The 25086-nt window shown below is 34.9% G+C and overlaps 1 protein-coding gene across 1 annotated transcript; it reads left to right on the top strand.

Annotated features, from left to right (window-relative positions):
* Positions 1-1183: 1183 nt before the first annotated feature.
* Positions 1184-24751, top strand: LOC123561147 (uncharacterized). Its single transcript, XM_053517020.1, has 10 exons — positions 1184-1340; positions 2332-2617; positions 2798-2952; positions 4359-4580; positions 5054-5488; positions 15700-15925; positions 16218-16378; positions 16869-17090; positions 17365-17718; positions 24291-24751. The coding sequence occupies exons 2-10, from the start codon at positions 2349-2351 to the stop codon at positions 24422-24424; spliced, it is 2178 nt and encodes a 725-aa protein (XP_053372995.1). The 5' UTR covers positions 1184-1340; positions 2332-2348; the 3' UTR covers positions 24425-24751.
* The last annotated feature ends 335 nt before the right edge of the window (positions 24752-25086 follow it).

Raw genomic sequence — 25086 nt, 5'->3', positions numbered from 1 at the left:
GTACTTACACCACTAACTATACACCGATAAATAAATGTAATTTTTTTGATCAAGCCGACAGTGTCTTTCTGTTGTTGAAGATTTAACAATTACATCTTCAGTAAATACGCTCACAGAAACAATGATTGATGCAACAAGAATTCATAATCAGAAGACTATACCGTTCCTGTAGTGACTACTCTACTCGAGTAAGATTATAAATAGAATTTATAAGATCCATCGGAAGCATAGAACGCACCCAGGCCAAACCAGCGCCGACCCGGTTTGATTGAGTCTTTTCACAAGAGGCTATGAAATGTGCAATACCCTTCAAGGCCCCTAGCACCGGCTTAAGCGGAAATATGTTATCCATAAACATTGAATGGACGCCATGATCCCAAAGGCCCTGAAAATGTAGCAACACTGAGTCCATTCTTTATTCATCGTCTACCAAGAATGTGGCGTTATTGCGAAAACAGTATCACAAACATGCATAATTATAGCAAAATAAAAATACTATAATAAAATACACGTTAGTAGAACGATAGTTTTGTTGTTCGAATAACTTGAAGTATAATCTTTTAGCCTTTTAACATGCTCTTTAAACAACTATGAGATGATTTTTTTGTCGAGAAAAGCATAAAAACATCTCATTTACTTCAATGGTATGTGATGAGTGACCGTTTAGAATTTTAACAATAAACTTTGTGTGGAGTTTTTAATCAGAAGTAGATGAAAAAACCGGGAACAAAGAATTAAAACGAATAACATAGTTTCATGAACGCAGCACCTTAATCAAATCGTACAGCAGTACGTGTGGTTGTTTGCCACTTCGAATATTTATTCCATATTGCTTTGGTAATGTGTAACAACAAAACAAACACAGAAACAATTTTCGGCGATACATGACCATTTTGTTTCGATTTGTCGTAAATCCCAACTCACTCACTCACTCACTCACTCACTCAGAAACAATATATGAAGTAAAACAGTAAGATACTATCTTAGCAGAGTCAATGGCAACACGACGGTGAGTAGTTCAAATCGATTAGGCGTAACCAGATATGGTTTCTATTATTTTTTTTAATATTACATGTAGTTAAACGTAAAAACAGACTATAGAATTGAAATTCCCGTTTAGCTGTTTCTAATTATATTGATTTGTGTGGCCTATATAATTATGTATTTTTGGAAATAACCAATGAGACGTTGAAACGTATACATTATATACGTATTACATGGAAATAAATAAACTTTGAGAACATCATTGTTTTGAGTTAAGTTAATATACTAACAGATGTTATATGATACTATTTAGACTCGTGGAAATAAATAAACATCGAATACATTACTGTTTTTAGGTAAGTAACTATTACAGATACTATTTGATAAAATAATATTCACTTAAATATTTCAGTAGACCCACAACATAAATATCTATTTCGAAATGTTATGCCTGACGACAAGTGATCGCAATATTGTTCATAACGAAAAGTGAAGCTTTCTGTAGTTTTGAAAACAATCCGTTTTGTCTACTTTGTCTGCCTCTACACAGTATTAAAGGTCTTTTTATAATCAGAAAAAAAATTGCTATAGTTCTTAAGAGGCCTTGACAGAGTATATTAAGTTATGGAAACACATAAGAATTAGTTGCTTCTACTGTGATTTTTCCATTCAAAATTAAAAAGCGTTTGTAACAGAATGCGGAGGTGAACTGCACTGCCTTAATAATACAGCTTTATATTATCGAACATTAATTATCAATCTTCCGTATTATTGTATTGGTCGAGACCGCAGAAAAATGTGTATTGCAGCAGGAGGCCTGGGTTCGATTCCCAACTCGGACATGTTTTCTTTTCTTGATTTGGCATTTAAAGACACTTTAAGTACAAACACTGATGTTCTAATGTTAACAATATGACTAAACCTCAATTTGAAAGAAAAACCATGTTTAAGTCAAAATTTGGAGGTCAGTGCCTTTAAAGAGAACTTGAGCTTTTCTGAAAAATGTTTTTAACATGGTTTGTTGCCATATTTATCTAAGGTCTCTGGGATTACGAAAAATACAATTTTGTCTAATTTAAAATATAGCAACATTTGATAATTTTTACGATTCTTCATTCACTTTGGTTAGTACGTTTTGCAATTGTTCGAAATGACAAAGCCTTAGTACACTTCCACTACAACGGACTGTCTTAATGATATAACCTCAGTATGTGGTCCAAATGTTGGAGCCAAAAGAAGCTTGGGACTTAAAACTTTCCTATTTAATTGCATTAGTTTTAGAAATAAAATCATAATTGATCAAACTTTCAAAGCCATAAACTGGTTTCAAGTTAAATGTCGTTGCAGTAACTTGTGAGAGAAAGATGTCAGCTGGGTTGAATGCGGCTGTAAATGACCATGAGACTACCGATGTTGAACATACGCGACAGGAGAATGAACACTTGTTATCAGAAATAGCAGAGTTCTGTAATAGGGAAGACAGAGCAAATGTAGAAAATATATTGTTGCTTGGAAAGGTGGGGGCTGGCAAGAGTTCCATCGTGAATACTATATTCAAAGCCATGTCCGGAAAATACTTTCCAAAAGCTAAAGCAGGGAAAGGTCTGTCTACGAAGACCATCTGTTTAGAAAGGTAAAGACTAGTTAACGCAATTATTATGTAAAACGATATATCCACAGAAGGAGTGCATGTCGATTTTACCATGATAAAAACGATTTTATCTAATAATATCGATTTCTATTCAGTTAGCTGTATGTTTAAACTGTCTTTCTTTACTGCTTGAAAATGAAGTGACTGTTTGGTCCGATTCAGGTTCAAAAGTTGTGGCGTGGCAAAGGAGGATATTGCAGAACACAGAAGTCTTGTTAAGGGCATATTGCACCGGCTGCCAACAATATTTGATTTTTCGGGCATAGAAGATAATGACTCAGAAGAAATACAAGAAATACTTGAACTTCTGTTAGGAGGTAACAGTCACATTTGTAGACATTTTACCTGTGTTTCAAACTGCCATTCCAAAGCAATTAAATGAAAACTTACATTGAATAGTTTCCTGTTTGTCGCCCTTTACGTGACCTATTTTATCTAGACAATTTATTTTATTGTTAAATGAATTTAAGAAAGTATTTTAATACTGATATATTGCTATAAGATCAACAAGGAGCACAGTTTTCTGTGTAATCCTTATAGATGGCATACAATGAGAGTAAAAACTACACCTTTTCGCTATATATTACATATAATGCAAACGCAAAATATAATACAATTATAGACAGCCCGCCGCTAAGCTCAATAGGGAGATCGCAGATCTACAGGTCGCGGGGTCATGAGTTCGATCCTTGGGCAGGGTGTATGCTCTCCGTGACAATTTGATAAAAGATATTGTGTCTGAAATCATTCGTCCTCCACATCTGATTCATGTGGGGAAGGTGGCAGTTACTTGTGGAGAACAGGTTTGTACTGGTTCAAAATGCAGGAACACTGGTTAGGTTTGATTGCTAAAAGACTGTAACTTCAACTTAAGTTATTACTAACCGCCTCTCCCTTGTATCATAAAAGCTGTGGCGGGGGATGGTTTGGTTTGTTTTACTTTTGATTAAATTTTTATATTTCTGGATCAGATGCATTTCATATAATATGCTCAGCTAGTTAATTTTAGGTCACATCGGGTGTAGATATATTTATTCAAAAGCAACGACGACAAATCAAAATGAGACTTTTCTCAACAAAAACGTGTTCATTTTATTCCTTTGGTGTTCTACGTTTAACATTTGAGTAATCAATGGCAGCTAATTGAAAAGCAATGTTTTTATGATTTCTAACACTGGCATATTTCATTGGTTATCTTAATTTCAGTGTATTTGTCCATGCTATCACTGCTGTGGTTTATGGTCCAGAGAAGCAGCGGCTTTGGATAGTTGCTTTTCCCTTTGAATATTCGTCCTTGTTGTTCACTCCCCAAACACCTCCGCCCCTTTCCACTCCATTCCAATTTTTGTGCCTTGCATATAATTAAGATATACTTGTTTTACTATTTTTGGGGCAACTCATCATTTCTTCCACTACAGTATCTATTTGTAGCGGGCCTGCTTTACGATGTGCCTACCCTTACTGCAAGTGACAGGATAAAAATTGTTTCCTTGATAATTACTTTCAATACTTGTCTATCCTTCACGAAATTTGGTTTTTACATCCGTAAATATTGTTACTGCTGTAAGCAATAGAAATGTTCAAAAGTTGTTTGACCCGAATTATTCTCTAACGACTTGCGCATTGATAAATGTACATTTACGTGCATAATTGCTACTTATCCACTATTCGTAGTTAAAAGCAAAGAGCGGTAGATAGCATATTTGGCTATTCTATTATACAGGTTTTATTCAACCGAAAACATCTTTAGAGGCCTTGAAAAGTTTACAGAAAGAACATTACGTAGGTGCTTTAAAAGAAAGTATCTACACAGTGAGCAGGCCGGAATGGAAGATAACCCATGTAGTGTATGTGCACAGCTGCCGTGAAACGGCAGCAGGCAGTCTGATTCAGTGTCTACATAAAGTTCTTAACACAGTGGATCCAAAAACAGCACAATTAATATGTAAGATATTTTCACCATAGTAAAAAAGATATTTCATGAAGAAGAAATAAGCTGTGGTATTCTTACATGACATTCTGTAAAATTACAGTAATGAATTGATTAATGTACAAGTTACTAAACCTTTGCATTTACAAGCTTTCATCGTAACAAACAGCTTGCGTAATTTGCATAATTATGTAAAAGGGGCCCTGGTCAAATGATAGTAGTTTTAATTTTCTGATCAAACTACTGCCGTTGTCCATCATTTGGAAGCGTTGAATGTAACAAAGCAAAATAATGACAGACTCGGTTTGATTGTCCGTTCATTAGAAATAATGAAAAGTGTCACGCCCCTGTTACATAACTATGCACTAGTATTACTTTTATATAACAAACATGTTGAATAATCTCCTTTTCGAAAATAATGAGTACTAAACAAGAAATGTATTGTAAATACTTTAGATACACATTCACGAATAAACAAATGTTTTCAGACACAGGAGATGTTCACGTCGTCATGACCAAGTACGACCTTGTGAAACAACACGGCCAATATGACAGCGCAGATAACGAAACGATATCTGCCGAAAACTACAAAGATGTAGTAAAAGACATAGCAGCTGCCTTTAGTATAGAAGGCTCACTCAAAGACAACATGACGCAATGGACTAGTTACACAGATAAAACTAGCAGTGAGTTTGATAATCCACTCATCGACAATACCGCCTTGAAGTTAATGAGACGTATAGTAGCGCCCAGTTGTCCTAGGATTGAGGAAACAAAAGCTGTGGTTACCACAGTAACAAAGATGAACCTTATGTTCAAAAAATGGTTGCGAAAACAAAACTTTACATTCACACAGTTGCTTCTTATGACTGTATTACTTTTTCTGGCTATCATAATGTTTGTTTTGATAAAGTATCCACTTTTTTAATCATAAATAGGTCTCATTCGTGTTGCTGTAGTAAAGTACGACCGTCACTCGCACTGTGGATCATGCCGAATCCATTCAATGTCATTTTTGTAATAGAGTTGACCCAATGTATGAATTGCATACTTTATCAATCTCATAAAACGGTCTCGATCATTTTTATTTGCATCCGTCCTACGCAACCAATGGATCTTCTTGTATATTATTGTATTTTAACTTGTTCAATATTGCGCAACTTATGTTTATTAAATAACTGCTATTGACGTTAAAGCCTAGGTACCAAAGAGCTAAATAAAGTAGTCTGGAGTCAGCCAATTTTAACAGGGAATTTATATGATGACTAAAAGCATCTGGCGATTCTGATTTCGTACAACCTTAGCGATTTGAAAATTTTGCCTACACCATATTCAAGCAGAAAGGGCAATGATCATTCGTCTAAAAATTAATGGTGTTAGCTTCCAGACTCGTTTGATCAACTAACTTTCAAAATATAAATGGGGTGTCACAGTGTTTCAAACGGTTCACTCTAAATATATAAAAAACGGATAAGGCTAAAAATAGCTTAAGTAACAGAACGAAATGATGAATACGGGAGAGTGAAGATTCGACAACGACAAGAATAGACTTTGTAGATAGATAAAGGTTTAGTATTTAAATATGTACGCATTGTAGTATTTTAGACAACGGTACTAATGTTAGTATGTTTTGAACATAAATGTACAGATAGAACATGCCAAATATTGAAATAGATAATGTAAATTGAAAATAACTGTTGCCACTTATCACGGTCTTTCGTGTCATTTATTTGCTTAAACGTTTCAAAAGAAACATAAAGGTAGTTCGTATTCTCAGTATGCAATCTCGGCATTCTCTGTTTTTACGGAAAGTCAAGTGCGCGTTGAGCTATATGTACATCCGAAATATGCCGAATAGCCTAATGGGAATATATAATCGCACGGAAATTACCGAATGTTATTACGGGTCCCCTACTTGAAGTAATTTTTGTACTCTAAAAGTTGAACACAAGTGAAATAACTATTTTTGAGCATATTGATTTTACAAAAAGTATTTAAACTTAATATGTAATGTAATTTTTGTTGCTGTGTGTTTAGGTACACTGATACAATTATAGGTCATATGGCGACTTTCTCGTCTCAAACTGAGAAAGTTATTATTTTGCCTTAATGCGTTATAAAACCTGTTTAATTCATCTCATGAAACAATTCTTCACCCACAGCGAGTTTTCGGTTCCCTAATATGTTCATCCTTCATGTATGTTGGTGTATGTTTTCCCTTTATGGTACTTTTGCATTCGTTTGTGTTAATGTGTACATGTGCTCAATCACTGTGTACGTTTATACAGTGACACATACCTATTTTCCATGTGGAGTGATTCATAATTATAGGAGTACGTTCTTTGACTTTTTTATTCTTGTCTTTTGTTTCGAATCTATAGGAGTAGGGGCGAGTAATTCGAAGTGATCGACCTGGACCGATCGGCCACGCAATTTTCAATATGAATGATAAAAACAGGTTAAATATCAAAAAGGGAATGCCACGTTCCAAAAACACAGCCACCCAAAATATGATACAGCACGCAATTTGCACACTACCAACACATACCCCCATGCAAAGCAAACACATGAGCCGATCGAGGACAAAACGAACAAATAACGGAACACAGTGGGGCAGTAAGACTTATCAGAAATCGTACCATATGTTCAGTTGTCGCAAACGTAGCTTAACAGAACTGGGACAAGTGTTTTGGTCAAGTGTAAGATAAGCTAAGGTATTTCAATTTTCATTATCAGTATAAGATGTCTCTGGCTCGCATGTATTTAAATTACCGATAGACTGTGGTCACACTCTTGTTGTGGAAACCAAGCATAATACCAGTCAAAATATTATTGTCAAAAGCAAATCGTCATAATAATCTATCGTGTCCTGGATTTTATTTAATGGAAAACCACATGCTGTTTTCAAATGTTGATAAATTTAGTGCTGAACTACGCACTATAACTATATTACTCGTAATGCAAATTGAATGATTCAAATTTTATTTTTAAATACGTTAATTACAAGTCATTACCTTGTGCAAACCTACTTGTAAAATCGATAATTACAGTATTTACGTGTGCTTAAATGTAAGTTTCGTGTGTTTAATTTACAATGCTCTGACACTTTGGAACATAATGGGGTTTTGGTGTCTGCCATTGACTGATGTATCTATTCAATACATACATACATATATGAATACATACAAATACGCACACACATGCATACCTGCATACATGCATACATAAATACATACATATATATGTTTTGTTAGAAGGAGCTGCGTTCCTAGACAATAGTAGGGTTTTCAAACTTAAGAGTTGATTTACATAACGCGTGCAAAATTTATATAATAAGGTGCGTTAAATTGTAATATTTCAAAATAAAGTGCACTGCATGAACATTAACATCACGAGACAAAGTATATTGTTAAGATCAATTATTTAATTGTTTTGCTAAAATCGATATTCTTATAGAAAAAATGTTTTGTCGACTGAGAGATATCGGACCGCTTGCCAATATTCTTCTCAAGCTGTCAGAAAACTGGGATATTGTTTACTTCATTATTACAATTCGTCCTTGAATTAAGTAGTTACATGTATCATATTCATGTCCCATGTCAATGGTGGAAACCCATTTTACGATGAATTCTTGTCATATGACTCTAGCGTGATTTCTGAAAAAAAGTATGCTTTCAATAAAAGCTTTAAGTGGGTTTCCAGTTAATTAATGATTCAATAGTTAAATACATTAAGAAATAAACGTAAAACATTTCAAAATGGCAATACGTTTTTTTTCCATATTGTCAAATAAAACAATTCTCCCAATAGATACAATTCTTTTGAGTTCTCTTAAGGCACTTTTGCACCTAGCTACAACCAGCGATTTTTAGTATGCGATCTGGCTAGCTTCCCTAATAGAAAACATACGCTCCAAGACAGGTTTTGAACCATTCGACCGTGCGCCCCAAGTTCCCTTCCCTCATATCCTGAATAAAAGTTAAGCTGTTGTTACAAGTGAATGATTCGTAGTCCTAACGCAACAGTTTTACTTTAAAACTACTGGTCAGATTTACACTAAATTTGATCAGCAGCACACTGGCGTGAACATTTTTCAGTCTGTTCAAACGGTTCGGCTTGACTCTTTTAAGGAACAATAAGAGATAAAAATAGAACAAATTATAAACGTCTTTTTCTCATGAACAACTTGATAAATCTTACCTTACATGGTTTGCGACATAATTGTAAGGTTCCCTCTTAAGGTAATACAAAGGATTGCATTTGGTTCATTTAAGGGACTATCATAGTCAAAAATAAAGAAAGAAAAACTAGATGATAAATCATGGCACACGGAATCCTCTTTTCAATATGGTCAAAAGGTTAAGCTTGCTTGATCCGTTTTAATATCCATCAGAGCTAAAGTATAAAAAAGTGGAAACTCGTCAGGTCGCTCAAAACAACGGAAACAAAAATGTTGAAGGTTCGGTTTGATTGAGCCTGTTCATGGACGGTAGTGGAAATACATGCTACCGTCCACGCATTCAAGCCCCTGGTTGAGCAGAACTCAACATTTACACATGCTACAAAGTACAAAATCCGCAGATGTATTCATACACTTGCATGTAATTTCATGGCATAGTTTCTAATGGTTAAGCTTGGCCTTCCTTGAAAAGCCCACTATAAAATTAGTTCCAAGGATTCTATTTGGTCTCTTTTAGAGGCCATGAGAGCTGAAATTAGAGAAAAACCATTTAATCAATATATTCCCGTGCACTAGACGAAAGATCTTTCCAAAATCATGTTCTGTAACTCCCTTATAAAATAACACTCAAACTTGTTCAAATTATTCCGCATGGTTACCTTTGGGGGCACTTGAGCTAAAAATAAAAAATAGAGAGAAAAAACATTTTATCGATTTCTTCTCATTAACGAGATGATGAGTCACCAAACTCGACCCGTGCATTACTTAGCATTCTTATATAGTCTTCTTTTAAATATGTTCAGCTGCCTCAGTTTTGCCAAATTAAAGGGCCACCAGAGCTAAAAGGGAAAATCCGAGAAACGGGAAAACGTTTTGTTCTCAAGAACAAAGTAGTGGATATTCACCAAACTTCTGTAGATTCCTCGCATGATTTTCTTTTAATCATTTTCAAAAGAGTTCGCTTGGCACTTTTAGGGACGCAAAGCTGCTAAGAATAGAACTCGTCTAGGGGCTCTAACATCAAAATAAGAGCCTATTCATGGACGGTAGTGAAAATGCATGCTACCGGCCACGCCCTCAAGCCCCGGAATGAGCAGAACTCAACATGTACACACTCTACAAGTACAAAATGTTTTAGAGACATCCGCAGACGTGTTTATACGGCGGTGCACATGGAACACTTGCATGTAAATCTATGAAAAGTGGCGTACGGTCCCCAGTTAAAGTAATGGGTCTGTCATAAACGAGAAAACAATGAGCTTAAACGACTTTTTCTCATAAACCACATCGTGTATTTTCACCAAACTGTACATGTAACATCATTACCTGGTATTATAATGGTAAGGCTTGGCCGTCCTTGGAAATTCTTCTATAAAATTTGTTCCAAGTCTGCTTGGTCTCTTCTAGAGGCCGCGAGAGCTGCAATTAGAGACAGACCATTTAAACAATATATTCACGTGCACTAGACGAAAGATCTTCTCCAAACTTATTCTGTAACTCCCTTATAAAATAACTCTCAAACTTGTTCAAATTATTCCTCATGGTTACTTTTAGGGCCAACAGAACTAAAAATAGAAGAAACAAAACATTTTAGCGATTTCTTCTCATTAACGAGATGATGAGTCAACAAACTCGGCCTTTACATTACTTAGCATTTTTATATAGTCCTCTCTTAAAAATGTTAAGCTGGCTCAGTTTTGCCAAATTAAACTTCTGTTGCATCCTCGTATGATTTTCTTTTAATCATTAATTTTTCAAAATAGTTCGTTTGACTCTTATAGGGACCGGCAAAGCTACAAATAGAACTCCTCTAGGAGTTCTCACATCAAAACAAGAGAAAATACTTTAAAATAGCCTTTAATGATCTGCTGAATGGATGTCCACCAAATATGGACAGAAGTAAAATAAAAAGGTCTTGGTCTTCATCAGGTAAGTGACTTTGGCCAGATTGACTTGTTAAAGTAATATTTCGTACGAAATAAGAATGTAATACCGGGCTCTGTACTTATGTATTTTTTAAGTTTAAGCTCTTTTACATGACAAGAATTTTTTTACAAAAAACAATTAAGTATTGAGATCAAAAAGAAATTCAATATTTGACTAATCATAAACTTTTCCATAACATTCTAGACAGCCGGGGTGTATTTTGTGCTACACCTTTTGGTATAAATGATGTAGATTATCATTAATATTATGTACTTTCTATGTACTTTTATGTGGAAGTACCTTAAAAGCTGTGCATTCTGCAACATACGATGTAGATTTGCTATACTTTTATGCAGTCTTGTCGTTTGTCTTATAATATTAGGTAGAATTACTATATTTAACTTTCTTAACTGTTTGATGTAATATTGTTGTTGTATATTTTACTATTGGCATTATTTTGTGGAGATCAACTATTATATTGCAGTATATGCAACCACTAAAATTTTGTATTAAGCGAATTTTTATGAAGACATCGCTTTAAATCTTTCCCAAGCGTTTTTACTACATAAATACATCCCATTTAACGACTGTTTTCATAATGCGACCAGAGACTACAAGAAATTGACTCCAGCAGGTAAAAATTCCCAAAAAAGTATCAGTTAATTAATAGGTGACTTATACGAAACTTCCCGCAACCGTCTAACTTGCAGTGTCAAATTTTGATGCGCACGGTTTATCAATGTATTTCTTGCCTTTATAAATTTACCAAATCTATGAAAATATTCTATTAACTGTCAACCTGTTGCCAGTCCTTATGTGGTATCGGTTGTGCGTGCTTTTGTTTTGTATAATATATTATGTTCTTTTATAAATAAATGATGTACATAATTATAGGTATGCTACGTATTATTAAATGAAACGCTGTTAAGAACAGTAATTTAAAAGTTATGGAAATGTAGGTCAACAAAACTTTATAGGACATCTAAACGTCGTTTAAGGTATTGTACCCCTAATAGTAATGTTTAAAAAATGGCATTTGCTTGGTATATTCTTAAAGTTGACCATGTTTCACACTGTGTTGCAAATTTTAAACAACTTTTACCGTGCCTTTTTTTGTAAATTTTGTATAATTTATGGTATTTCCTCACGCTCAAGAAGAGACAAAAATCAATGTGATGGCCACTATCTAAAACGTTTGCAGAGAATTAATTACAGCATTAATTTTGATAAAAGAAACATCAAACTATTGTTAAACAATTATAAAACACAAAATAAAACTGTAAAAATCATTTTTGTCTAGGGTGCATCAAGTAAACAGATTTAATGAGACATAATTCTAACTCCAACATTGAAAACATAAGGTCGAATCCTATGGGTCTGTTCTGAATTTTGCTCACATTATTCAAAAATAACCTTGGGGAAACAGTAAAACCTACCTGCATTTCTTCCACAATATGTAACCTAAAGAATGAAGGCAAAATATAGAACTTTTACTACACGTAACTCAGTATTTTTAAAGATGTCTAACTCTACCCCTCCTGATTCAGAGATCAAATTCACATTGAACAGCAAAAAACCGCTTACAAAATGAAAATTTTCCACTTTTGTACAATTCATCCATAATTAGTCTTGAAAGAAGTAAAAACTTACTAGAAAAAAGGAAAACATGGAAAAAAAATTGGTCCAAGTCGGGTTTGAACCTACGCCCCCCTGAAAATTGCAGTCAAAGTAGGTTTATAGTAGGAATTGAATACTCTTCAAAAAGGAAGGAGATACTCTATTACGGGTCCAATACCTTAAGATGAAACTAAATTGTACTTTTACGAGTGATTTTAAGATGTGTTCAAAAGATATTGCTGTGTCTTGTATTATATATAAATACATTAGGAAAATCCCTAAGTGGTAAGTGGATTATTGCTATAAATACAACACACGTAATGTAGATCTGTCTTTAAAAATAGATTTTCAGAAAATAAAATAAAACAGCGCGTAGGAAGATTTTCATTTTGCAATTCAGTAATGGCAGAAGATGAACTGATCTTTATTAAGTTCTTCAGATAGTTGAATTGATATACTTTGAAAGGAAAGTTTTAAGAGTTAAAATGTCATCAGTGCAAGGTAAAGTTTAAAGATTTATATTCAGCTTATAATAATACATTTGTGTACTTCATTTTTAAGCATTAAGTAAAATAAAACATATTATTCTATATTTGCTCGTTCATTCTTTTTAAAAAAAATTGAGAAATGAAATAATTATAATGAAAGGTAATGCAATGACAGAGTGCCACTGAAATGATATGAAATTTAAGCTTATAATAATGGAGGAAGACCCTGGGTATACCTATGAAATTATTTCATGCACGAGCGGGCATCTAGGTAGAACACCGACCTTGTATGAACCAGCTCGACGGCTCCTTCACATGAATGAATTCTACACCTCAAGCACAGTTTCGAACCTTCTGCTGTGAGGGGCAAGCGATTCGAATTCAGCGACCTATATTGATTTCTCACAAGGCAAGGTCACAGGGACTCTTCCATTTAAAAAATCTGTTTAGATTTTGTTTTTAGCTCACCTGTCACGAAGTGACAAGGTGAGCTATTGTGACTGCTTGATGTCCGTCGTCAGTCGTGCGCCATCCGTCAACAATTTCTAAAAAAATCTTCTTCTTGAAAACCACTGGACAGAATTACACCAAACTTCATAGGAATGATCCTTGGGTGATCCCTTTTCAAAATTGTTCAAAGAATTGAATTCCATGCAGAACTCTGTTTGCCATGGCAACCGAAAGGAAAAACTTTAAAAATCTTCTTCTCAAAAACCAGAAGCCCTAGAGATTAGATGTTTGGTGTGAAGCATTGCCTAGTGGACATCTACCAAATTTGTTCAAATCATGACCCCGCCCCAGGGGTCACTTGATTTTACATAGGAAAATCTTAAAAACCTTCTTCTCAAAAACCAAAAGCTCTAGAGCTTAAATATTTGATATGTAGCATTGCGTAGTAGACTTCTACAAAATTTGTTCAAATCATGACCCCAGGGTCAAAATCGACTCCCCCCTAGGGGACACTTGATTTTACATAGGAAAATCTTCAAACATTTTCTAAAAATAAACCAGAAGGCCTAGAGCTTAGATGTTTGGCATGTAGCATTGCGTATTGGCCCTCTACAAAATTTGTTCAAATCATGACCCCCTGGGTCAAGATTGACCCCGCACCAGGGATCACTTGATTTTACATAGGGAAATCTTCAAAAGTTTTCTATAAACAAACCAGAAGGCCTAGAGCTTAGATATTTGATATGTAGCATTGCCTAGTAGACCTGTACAAAATTTGTTCAAATTATGACCCTTGGGGTCAAAATTTACCCTGCCCCAGGGGTCACTTGAATTTACATAGAAAAATCTTCAAAATGTTTCTAAAAATAAACCAGAAGACATAGAGCTTAGATATTTGATATGTAGCATTGCCTAGTGGACCTCTACAAAATTTGTTCAAATCATGACCCCGAGGTCCAACTGACCCCGCCCCATGGGGTTACTGATTGTATATAGAAAAATCTTCAAAATTTTATAAAAATAAATCAGAAGGCCTAGATCTTAGATATTTGACATGTAGCATTGCCTATGGACCTCTACAAAATTTGTCCAAATCTTGACCCCCAGGGTCAAATTGACCCAGCCCTAGGGGTTACTTGATTGTACATTGGGAAATCGTCGTAAATTTGCTAAAAATAAACCAGAAGGCCTAGATCTTAGATATTTGATATGTAACATTGCCTAGTAGATTTCTACAAACTTTGTTCAAATTATGACCCACGGGGTAAAATTGGTTTGATATTTGAAACATGTAGCTCATATTACTCAGCTGAGCGATCCAGGGTCATCATGACCCTCTTGTTTGTTTTTAATTCCAGTTGAAACGCCCTGTTTTTGTTCTATATATATTATGCTCCGTTAGGCAAAGCTTCAGCTAAAATAATGAAACTTTATAACTGCATCTATATTCCAATAATGATAGGTACGAAGTCTAGTTCTGAAATAATCCCCATGTTTCAATTTTAGTTTGATATATGCTTCACATTAATTATTTTATAAAATGCAGTTTCGTATACCATGTCTTTGTTATGGTTCATTGATTGTATATGGATTTTTTCCTTCTGATTTTTAAATAAAACATTGGCAACACATTTTCACAGCTGCTGTGTTGATTGCGATGAACGATTACTCTATATTACTCTACATTTACTCGTTTATTTCTTTAAGAAATGAAATAATCGTATTTATAGTAAAAGGTAAGGTTAGATTTTCTGAAAGCAAAGAGCATGGTTAACACATACAGGGCCACACAACGCCAAGTAGGCCCAACTGCAGCGTAAAGATATATCAGATCAATCATCCATCAGCAAATACATTTTTACTACAAGAAAGACTTAAGATATGTTCTAATGAGCCGTAACATGAGAAAACCATAGTGCGTGGTCAACCAGCATGGATACAGACCAGCCTGCGCATCTATGCAGTCTGGCTAGGATCCATGCTGTTCGCAAAGTTTTTTTTTAAATTCCAATAGGCTTTGAAAGCGAATAGCATGGATCTTGACCGTGCGGTCTGGTCTGGATCCATGCTGGTCGCAAACGCACTATGTTGGTTTTCTCAAATGTGGATGGAGTTAAGACAAAAAATATTTGGAGGCGAAAGAAACCAAGGACAAATACTCATTAAGAAAAGCTATGTTCTAAAAACGAGCAAAAAGATCCTGACTTTTCAGGTTTCTAAATGACCATTCACAATTTTTAAATGTAAATCTAAAAATGTATCTTCTAAATCCAAGTAATTAGTTAAGTTAAATTGCGATTCTTTTGGATAAATGCGTTTCACTATTTCTGCAAAATATTGGTTTTCCATATTAAAAATGTCATCAATCTTTAGATTTCATTACACGCTTCAATAATGTCAAACTGGGTCTCAGTGGAAATACAATTTTTATGGTAGCATTGTGCATACTTTTAATCGCATTTAATGTATTTAGGGCCGATGTCCATCGAGGGCAAAAATGAAGCATTGCTCGACGAAATCCTAGACCTACTTGGAAGTCCAGATTGCAAAATTCCGGAGGTTATATTGCTTGTCGGTAGGAGCGGTGCGGGAAAGAGCGCACTCGTCAATACAATGCACAAGGTCTTGACCGGGAAGTATTATTTGATTGCCGAACCCGGGAGTGGTGATGCTGCTACAGTTACAACTACATTGAACTGGTTTGTTTATATATTTTAGTATCGTGGTTCTTGTTTTGCTGAAATATGTATGTATTGTATAATAAAGGAGACAGTTTTAAATGTATAAATTGATGGATTATATTGCACAATAACTATGCTGTTTCTTCCTCCGAATTAAGTAGTTCACGGTAACAATCATTACAAAGCAAATTTACATGATTCGCATTGTTTGTTATAAACATTTATCACTAAATTTTATAAGATATTATTTTCAAGATATACTATAAGTTTGAGGATAAACACTTCAATCAAAGCGTCTGTACATTTAAAGGTACGACAACTGTGGTGTTTTACCATATAGAATAGCTGATGAAAGCAGAAGAGAAAAAATGCTCAACAAACTAAACCTGTTTCCGCACATCCTGGACATTGCAGGACTTCCAGATGAAAATTCACGAAAATTACGTGAAATTATCGAGCTTTTATTAGGAGGTAGGAAATAAAGAATACATGATAATTCATTTCAATGTAAACTCTTTGAGTTTTTGTTTGACAAAGACGATGTGGTAAAATATCATATACATAATTATGCTTTGTTTTGTTGGATTTAACGTTGCACCGACATAATTATAGAATATATAGCGTATTTCAAGCTTTAATGGTAAAGGAAAACCTCAGATGCCCTTCCGTGCTGTGTTTCATCATAGGCGGGCACCTAAGTAGAACCACCGACCGTCTGAAAGCCAGCTGGATGGCTTCCACATATGAAGGCTTTAACGCCCCGAGTAAGATTCGAGCCTATATAGATGAGGGGCATGTGATTCAAAATCATTTACCTTAATCACCCGGCTACGGAGGCCCAACATTTTTTTTAAAGTACACCCTTGTAACGAACTGAAATAAAGATACACCTCCATATAAAGCAAAAGCGTATTTCGGTGATATATTGCGGTAATACATTATATTAAATTATGAAACTTAGGTTACATTCCTCCTGGTACAAGCATGTTGGCCTTAGAAGATATGCAAAAGACATATGGTGAAGGCGGTCTTAGAAAGGTTTTCAAGAAGCCGGAACGTAAGTGGAGGGTCACAAAGATCGTATTCATGCAAGGATGTATAGACGCCGCCATAGCAAAGAACATTTTAGAGTGTCTGAAAGACATCTTAAACATGTATGATGTGAAGACTTTAAAGAAAAAATGTAATATTTCATTCTTTGTCCTAATATCTGTCTGACCTAATGTTATTTAAAGGTCACAATCGCATGTTAAAAATTGATTGAATGTGTTTATTGATCTTATGAACATACTTTCTACTAAGAATGTTTCAAATTGAAAATGAAACCTCGTCGTTTATTTCATACAGATATATAATCTTTTCCATTGTTACTTTTTAAAAGAAACTAATGACATTTTTCAAAAATAAGCAATATACAAATGTGCTGTGTAATGCTTCATATATGTTTTCTCTTACAGATCAATGTGGCCTTTTTGTGTTAATCACAAAATATGATCTTGTAAAAGATTCCAATGATGCAAATCTTCATGGGGTAAGCAAAGACAAGACGATTAGTCTGAATGATTTTGAAACTGTCGAACAGGAAATTGCTCAGCAATTGAGTTTCAAGGGAGTAATTCAATCGAAAATTATCCGCTGGGTGAGCTTGACTGACAATGTTGGACTAGAAAATTCCTATGTAGAAAATAGCGCGCTTTCATTCCTGAAGAAAATGATTGAACCAGGGGTCCCGCAAGCCGAAAACACAAGACAGGTTATTGGAATTAAACAGAGAATAGTACTGGAAACGCACAGATTTGGCAAACAAATAAGTGAGTTTTGTCAACAAGATATACATATAAACTTTCCAAAAGTTCTGATATGCGTTGCAATAATGATCGCTGTCCTTGCTTATCTGTACTCCTTGTTAAAGCAAACGGCCGCGGAAAGTTAACCAACTACTGCTGGAAATATCTCTAGCGGAATGAATCAAACAAATGATACTAAATATTAGACACCTTCATTGTATGCATGAACTCAAGTGGTACTTTCTTCGAAGAAAAAGTTGTTTGGGTTGTGAAAACTTTCATTTTTTTTTTTAATTTCTTAAAATGACGTGCATTAATATCATACAACAAAAGAAGCTATTATTCAGATTTTCACAGTTAAATGATGTCTATTTAATACAAATTAATTAAAAGCAAAGGCTGCAAGGAGTATGTTCATTTGCTTTTTGGATGCAGTAAAACAGAGTAACACAATGTGTTTTAAAGTTTATATATTGTTTACATTAATAATTGCATATAAATGATTATTTGGGTAGTTTCTGTATCACCGTAGTAAATTGTTACGAGACAAGATAAAGTATTTATCTATACCTGATATAAAAGAACTTTTCATAGATTTATTTTACATTGTTACGGTGTGTACATCATGATTTATACTCCATTTCGTACTTACGAGACAGAATAACCCCAAAAACATTTCCTTATCCGCAACGCAAGATTCACTTGGTATATACAGCTGCATATACTTATTAATATTGTCTTATAATATTTCAAAATAAATTGCCAAGCACGATCGTTAACTTCAAAGTAAGAAATGATAAATGTTTAAAATAGATCATTTCGACAAAAGCGACACTATAAAATGCATTAAGGCTATTCAAAAATGTTTGCTTTTAAATGACATTAAAAGAAACAACTTGCAAATTTGACGAGCCTAGTTGCAAATGTGTGACAAAAATGCATGTCTATATTCTAATGTATTCAGTCGATATGCTTTATGCATAAGACTTATATAAACACTTTATGTCATGTTTTGTTATGCTATTGAAAACTGTGTGTTTTCGATGACCTTAAAGGAAACAAAGTTTCAAATTTGCGCCGTTTGTAAGATGAGCCAAGTTGTAAATGTATGACTAAAATGTATGTCTGTATTCCATAATGTCTAAACTATTGAAACACAAATGGTGCATATTAGTATTTTGAATTATCGCACAATAAATTCTTGATTTTCTACAATCCGTTTACCTGTTATCTTTGTTTAAAATTTCAGTACTTCATACGTTCTGAGCAGTATAGATTTATATGCACTTATTTTGTTTGTTGACTGTAAGCTCCTCGAAAGTCTGAAGCAGTTTGCTATTATGTGACGCTTGGCCGTCCTGCACATGGAAATGATCTGGAAAAGGAGTCCATTGACAAACTCCCACAAAGCAGTTTTAACATGTAATAGGAAACAATGTATCTGTCTCTCCTCTCAGAGAATATCAGCAGGTGGCTTGTAGATTCCTCTTAATTGATTTTAATGAATACATAGACAGTACAAATTGCGTTTCCTGGTGAAATATTGTTAGGTACACGAGTTATCAAGTAAATTAATTTAATTACTATAATCATTCTTAAGTTAACACAGCTGAATAATATGTATTATATACAAGTAAAAATCAGCAGTTCTCTAGTTTTACTTTCATTTATATTTATATTCATGTACTAGTATTTCAGCAGTTTATTTAGATATCAGGGTTATATCAATAACTTTCACTGTACCAGGCAATTTATATATGACTTTTTTGTTTTGCATGTACATGTAAGATCGAAATACCTTTCATCCGTGAAAATATCTGATTTTTACACGGTAACAAGGCCGTTGCGGGCGGTCCGGCCGGGCCGGCTATGGCGGGACCACTTTTTTGACCGAGCATGATATCGACCGTACCAGTTTCTTTTTCGCATATAATTTCAGCTTTTGCTTAGATTAAAAGTGCCGAAATATTGCCTTGCGACGATTGGTATCTGTCATGATTGCCCGCGGGGTGTGAAAACATCGGCACACTTCGTGTCAAAAGTATTGGATTAATCATAATTAAACGCTTATCTGATATATCATTAATCCGGTATGATCTAAAGGGCGACTTTTTATAATCTATAATAATTGCTTTGATGGAAAAAAATAGTCGTATGTTTAAAAAAATTTGAAACAATTATGTTTTCGTGGTATAATAAAACAAAACTAACCGAAAGCTTATTTCTTCTAATTATTTTGAATAATCTTGAATAATTGCTTTAAATAAGTTCCAACGTACATCTCAACTATAAAATAATATAAACTTCTTTTCTATCTACTCTAAATTTTGAAACCGTATGCTTAACTTATTGCTTAACGTATTGCTGCAAAATGGACATACCTGAAATTCAAAATCAACCTAAGACATTTAAATTTCCGAAACGCACCGAAAAATCCGGTGAACAGAAGTTTTCAGCCTTCGTGGTTCACCAATAGATCATGGTTGCATTACGATGAAACTAATGACCTCGCTTATTGTCATGTGTGTATGGTTGTTCACATAAACGGCAAGTTGTCAAGTTCGAATCTTGATAAAGCCTTCATTAATAATGCCACCGCCTGATGAGACTCACAGAGGGGTCGAAATAGTTGTTTTCTTTTGTATTGGCTGACACTCAGAAGTGAAATACATCAACATTCATTGGGAAAATGTCGGATGTTATCTTTGAAAACTTATAAAAAATTGACTTAAAATCTTAATGGAAAATGCTTTCAAGATGCAAGGAAAACGCCCTTACGGGCATCCCAAATCTTAAAATTTTCTCGGTGGAGACCCCAAACTCCCCTTACGAGAAAGGGGGAAGCCCCCTCTCCTGCTTTCCCCCCTCTCCTGCATTCGGCACTCGCGGGACGCCTTCAACGTCCCATGGCCGGACCACTTTTTCGAAGCCGGTGTAATGAAGTATTTCGACACCCATAGAATAACGACCCCCCGGTCATTATTCTATAGAAAACGTGACTCCTTTCCTGTAAAATATTGACTCCCCTTATAAAAAACTGACTCCCTTTGAAAACTCTATAGAATAACGACCCCCGGTCATTATTCTATAGAAAAACTGACCCCTTCAAGTAAAATACTGACTCCCTAATGATGACTCCCTTCGAATCTCATAGAATAACGACCCCGGTTATTATTCTATAGAAAAAGTGACTCCTTCCATGTAAAATACTCACTGCCGAAATTACTACATTCGAATTCTCATACAATATCGATTCCCGGACATTATTCTATTTAAAAAGTTACGCTTTCCGTGTAAAACACCGGCTCCTAAAAAGACTTTCGACGATAATATCTATTAAAAAGTGATCCCCACCAAACCTAACGGACAATTTTACTAGATCTACAACTCTAATACCCTCCATTGCCAATAGTTAACATTTTGGTTGTACTACTACTACTGGTGCCGCTACTTCTATGCCATTACTACATGTACTTCTTCTTCTTCTTCTACTACTACTACTACTACTACTACTTCTACTACTACTACTACAACTGCTACTACTGATACTACTATACCTGCTTCCACTAATACGTCTTGTACATCTACCTCTTCTTCTCCTGCTGCTGTTGTTGCTGTCACTTATTCCTCTTCTGCTGCTGCTGCTGCTGCTGCTGCTGCTGCTGCTGCAACTGCCACTGCCACTGCCACTGCCACTACTACTACTACTTTCTATTGTTGCCGCTAACGTACTATACTGCCACTGCTAAGTATTGCAACCTCTATTAATACTAAGTTCTATGCTAGCAGTTTCTTGTGCAGTTTTCTTCTGAAGAATTACTTCATACCGAAGTTTGCAGGGATTATTGACACTGGTGTGTTTTGTGAACGTATTGTGAATTGTTATTTTCCTGAAAAAAAAATGTATACACCAAGATACAGCGTCTAGAAATAGAATCCCTTTTCCCGTTGCGGAATGCTCTGATTTCTGTGTCAAGTGATGGTATCTGGGGCTAATGGTCAAACGGAAGGACGGACGGACGGACAAGGGCAAATCTATATGCCCCCCTCCCCCGAATGGGGGCATAAAATGCAGCAATTAGGCCTTAGATACACGAGTTATCACTAAATTTGACCAAATGACCGGGGGGCGTTTTTTTATGGGAGTCAATATTCTTCGTGAGGTTCAGTTTACTTTACGTGGGGGAGTCATAGTACTATGATCTGGAGGTCATAATACTATGACCGGGGGTCACTTTTTCTATAGAATAATGACCGGGGGGTCATTATTCTATGGGGGTCGAAATACTTCATTACACCGGCGGCGGCCCTGTGTAAAAGATATTGCGATACTAATTGCAAAATGAAATTAAAACAGACTTAAATTTGCAATTTTCAAATGTCATGAATATATATGATTTGTTCAAACCATTCTATTTTTTTGTAATTATATAATCAGTCAATCTGTTAAGATTTGTTAGTAATGTATGCCTCTATTCAATAAACCTTGAAACAAATTGTTCTTCTATCTTACTGTATTATATTGAAGCTCACTCAAAAATGGTACTGTAAAAGCACGTACTTTCGCTGGGTCAAAATTACGCGATGTTTTATATTTGCGAAATTGAAAAAATGGTGTCATACTTGAATTTGAATCATACTGATTTTGAATATTCACGCGAGGATTATAGCGAAACAAACAGGCGCGAAAATTTCTGCTTTTACAGTTTATAAATGAATTGCGAAGACATATTAACACTGTATGAATTCTGTTGTGTCAGTTCTGAATATTGCTTATAATAATAAAAAACTAAATAAATTTATTTGCATAGAAATTACTGCTCAGCGCTGATAACGAAAAATAAATCTATTAACCGGTAAATGTGTATGCTATTATCGCATAGCCCCAAAGACTGACATCTGTTATACATTATCTTTAATTATCATGAACGGACCTAGTCAGCACGCGCTATTATTGTTATTGCGTTTTACGCTTCTTTGGGATCTCTAAACAGATTTTCTTTTAACCTTGAAATAATTCTACACAACAAGCGAGGTTTCAATCCTACAGCAGTAAGATTTGACCTAAACCGGTCAGAAACAGAGTCCTTCCTAATTTAGTATTTCCAGAAATCACATTATAATTATTTTCAGTTGTTAACCGCACTGGGACAAGTATGTTTGTTTTAGTCAGGTGTACAAAGCTCTACTGTATTATTGTTAAACAAAATCAGAGTCGAAATATTACGGGCCTCTCCTTAACTCTTTTGAACTATTTTTGAATTGGTGTGTTTCAATTTCAGACGTTGCCCGCGAGTATCAGATTTCTTTGGGTCGCTTAAAATTGCGCGTGTGTTTGAAAAACAAGTCAATGACAGATAATTTTAATAATCTGACATGTCCTGGATTTTATTTAGTGGAAAACCACATGTTCTATTCAAATGGATTTATAAATATATTGGTGAACTACGCACTAACTACACTATTTATCGATATTTGTTGTAGATTATTTATAGGCTGTATCTTATAATGTAACCGGGATTTGTGCTGTTGTACATGATCCAAATTTTATGGTTTTAAATAATACCGTGTTCACACTAGCAGAACGGTTTTATTTTTATTAGGCACTAATTGGCTATAATTGGTATTTGACATTCAAAACCCATCAAAATATAATCTAGTTTGCGTCCACACTAGGCAAAGAAATGTGGTTTAAATATATACATGCAATGTTGGAAGTTAACAAATATCTTGCGATAAGCAAAAAAGGTTACAAAGAATTGAAGCTAACAGAAACAAGAAGGGGTCATCAATATTTAAACTTCTGTGTTCATCTCAGAATTTCTGTTCATTTCATCTATTGTCCATTTTGAGCGTCAGCATGACTCCATATCGCAATTTAATGTTTTTGTTTCAACAACAGTCCAATTACTTTTGCCAGCCACAGCATCAATTGTTTGATATAAAAGAGAAACTTATGGTATTCTTCCTCCAAAAGGTAAGACCTGTGGATTTGGGATTGTAAAACCAGTTATAACCCACATTTGCGTTCACATTTGTAAAATAATGTAGCATTACTTTTTAATGTAGTATTAAAACCACCTCCCGAGGTAGTTTTAATGCTACATTACAGAAACCACTTGACCTTTACAAAATTCACGTTTTACACCACATATAGTGTGGACGCAAACGAGTTTAAAAAATAAACCCAAGTTAATGTAGGATTAAAAACGTAGTCTGAACACGGTATAAAAGTAACTTCCTATATTTTCGTATGTTTAGAAATTCACCTGGTGGGGATAAATTTCATTTTCAATGAACGGGCACGTTGGAACGTAATTTGGGTTAAATTAGACTTGGAACATATCATTAACTTGTCCGCACGGGTGATTTGGCCACTGACCTTTGCAGGACGGTGCCCACTGTGTTCTTTCTTTCTTTTTCATTTAAATCATTGATATGCAAAATATGTGCGTATATCGATCCATCAGGACAAACATACATACACGCACGCACGAACGCACGCACGAACGGAGGTATGGTGTACCCAAAAGTGCAGTTTTATGCCCTAACGTATTTGTTTTGCTATGGTGCTTACCATATGTTATATATTTTAGTTTTTTCCATCAGACGACTTTTACCTGGTGATGATGTCACGACACGGAAGTACAATATCCGCGGTTCACTTGTCTTCACTCGCCTGTATGTGATTTTCCCAGTGCAGAGCTTTCGTCCCATGGTTGTGCCGTAACCGCAAAGACGATGATTTTTGTGATCCACTGAAGTCAGGTCAGGGATGCAATCACCTACCATCATAGGGAGCCAAAACGGAGTCAACGTTTTCACGGTTTAGAGGGACTCGACTTGAAGATATGTTATCTAGTTTTTGTACTACTTAAAGTTCAAAGTTAACGGAAACATCTGTGTCACGGAACTGTCAGTGTTAGGACTTTATACTTGTTAAAAAGAGATACTGAGCTCAGATTGTTTTCTTTCTTACAATATTTTTTTCCTTTTTGCTTTTCATTTATTCATTGTAAATAATCATTTTCTATAAATAAATTTGTAAATATTGAAATGGGTGTTGATTTGTTCTGATAGTTATTGTACCCGGTACATCCATCCTGTCACAAAGATAAAAACGTTTAGGATATGGTATTGATATTGGTAAAGGTGAAAAAGTCTGTAGTTTACTACATACCGATGATATTGTACTATTATCAGAGAATGAAACTATTTGCAGCTTACGTTGAATGCACTTTATGAATGGACCAATGAAAACTGTATTTTAATCCAAACAAGAGTAATATAGTTCATTTTAGCCCATGACATATAACATCTGCCAAACATATATCTAAATGTAGTAACGATAGTCTTCTAACTGTAGAAAAATATTTGTATTTAGGCCTTACT

Source organism: Mercenaria mercenaria, chromosome 10 (assembly GCF_021730395.1).
Source record: "Mercenaria mercenaria strain notata chromosome 10, MADL_Memer_1, whole genome shotgun sequence".
Lineage (NCBI taxonomy): Eukaryota > Metazoa > Mollusca > Bivalvia > Venerida > Veneridae > Mercenaria > Mercenaria mercenaria.
The sequence above is the reverse complement of the archived record's forward strand: the minus strand, read 5'-3'. Positions and strand labels throughout refer to the sequence as shown.